The sequence below is a fragment of the Nicotiana tabacum genome, chromosome 19 (genome assembly GCF_000715075.1).
Source record: "Nicotiana tabacum cultivar K326 chromosome 19, ASM71507v2, whole genome shotgun sequence".
Classification (NCBI taxonomy): Eukaryota; Viridiplantae; Streptophyta; class Magnoliopsida; order Solanales; family Solanaceae; genus Nicotiana; species Nicotiana tabacum.
In genome coordinates this window covers 11,771,475-11,772,558 of record NC_134098.1, presented here as the reverse complement: position 1 = coordinate 11,772,558, position 1,084 = coordinate 11,771,475, and the positions used below count along the sequence as shown (strand labels likewise).

Here is a 1,084-nt window from a genome sequence, read left to right as displayed (position 1 = left end):
ATGGTGATATATTACCACATGGATCTCATCGTGGGAGTTGCAAAAGAGTACAAATTAAACACATTAACCACACAAAATTCCAAAATAAATTAGAAAAAGAGAATTTAAAAAAATAGAAAAATTAATTTTTTTTGACGTGTGAAGAAAATTTAATTAAAGAAAAGGAAAAATGGCTTTCCACTAACTTATAATAACTTCAATGACAATAATACCCTCATTTCTTTATCAAATGTTACAACACAAACCCACCCCCACCACACATCATTCATTCTCCTCATCCACCCTACCTAAACCACCCACCCCAGTAACCCCCCTCCCCCTTCATACCTTGACGAGTTTCGCTGCTCTCACAACTGGATTTTCTCTAGCAATAGCTTCACGACCAGCTGCTTTGTAATCGTAACTACAGCTGTGTCGATCGGAATATCGATGCTCGTAGCAAAATACCTCACCGCACCGGCACCGGAATCCGATCAATCCGACTTTCCTCCGGCAACCAATTCCCGAGCACCGATTAGCTTCCTCCCTCAGCCGCTTCATCGATCGACGGTTATTATCCTCGCCGGCGGGCTTTTTCTCCGGCTGTGGCTGAGAAACTAGATCGGATCTAGGTCTTGACCCGTTGAAGTTAGGGAGTTTCGGATCTGATGCATGGGTCGGGTCGTCGGTACCCGTAATAGTCGGAGTACGTAAAGGTATGGTTTCTGGAACCTTCAACTCCGTCTCTTCTTTCTCTCTCTTCTGCGCCATGTTTTCTTAGCTTTGGTTTTGCTTTCTAGAGAGAAAAAATTGAGTAATTTTTGATTTGTTGAGTTGATGAGCTGAAATGGAAATGATGGAAAATGGGGAGAGGGGCATAAGGGAGTGTTTGGATGAGGGGGTTTGTGAGAGAGAATAATGAAAAAGTTAAAGGGTGTATTTTTAATGGGGATCTTATTTTATTTTATTATTAAAGATAAGTCGGTAAAGGGTCGGGGAATATGGGCCTCAATAGAACAAGCATCATACGTTTCTTTTTGTGGAGATTGAAATGCCAATTATGCCCCTATGACATGAATTATATGACAGTAATATCCATATAACT

At 41.1% G+C, this 1,084-nt stretch overlaps 1 protein-coding gene across 1 annotated transcript; it reads right to left on the bottom strand.

Annotated features, from left to right (window-relative positions):
- Nucleotides 1-321: 321 nt before the first annotated feature.
- Nucleotides 322-750, bottom strand: LOC107827745 (zinc finger A20 and AN1 domain-containing stress-associated protein 5). Its single transcript, XM_075238963.1, has one exon. It carries the CDS (start codon nt 748-750, stop codon nt 322-324), a length of 429 nt encoding a protein of 142 aa, XP_075095064.1.
- Between the last annotated feature and the right edge of the window lie 334 nt (nt 751-1,084).

Coding starts and splice junctions, on each gene's coding strand:
- LOC107827745 (XM_075238963.1), bottom strand. CDS start 750: ATGGCGCAGAAGAGAGAGAAAGAAGAGACGGAGTTGAAGGTTCCAGAA.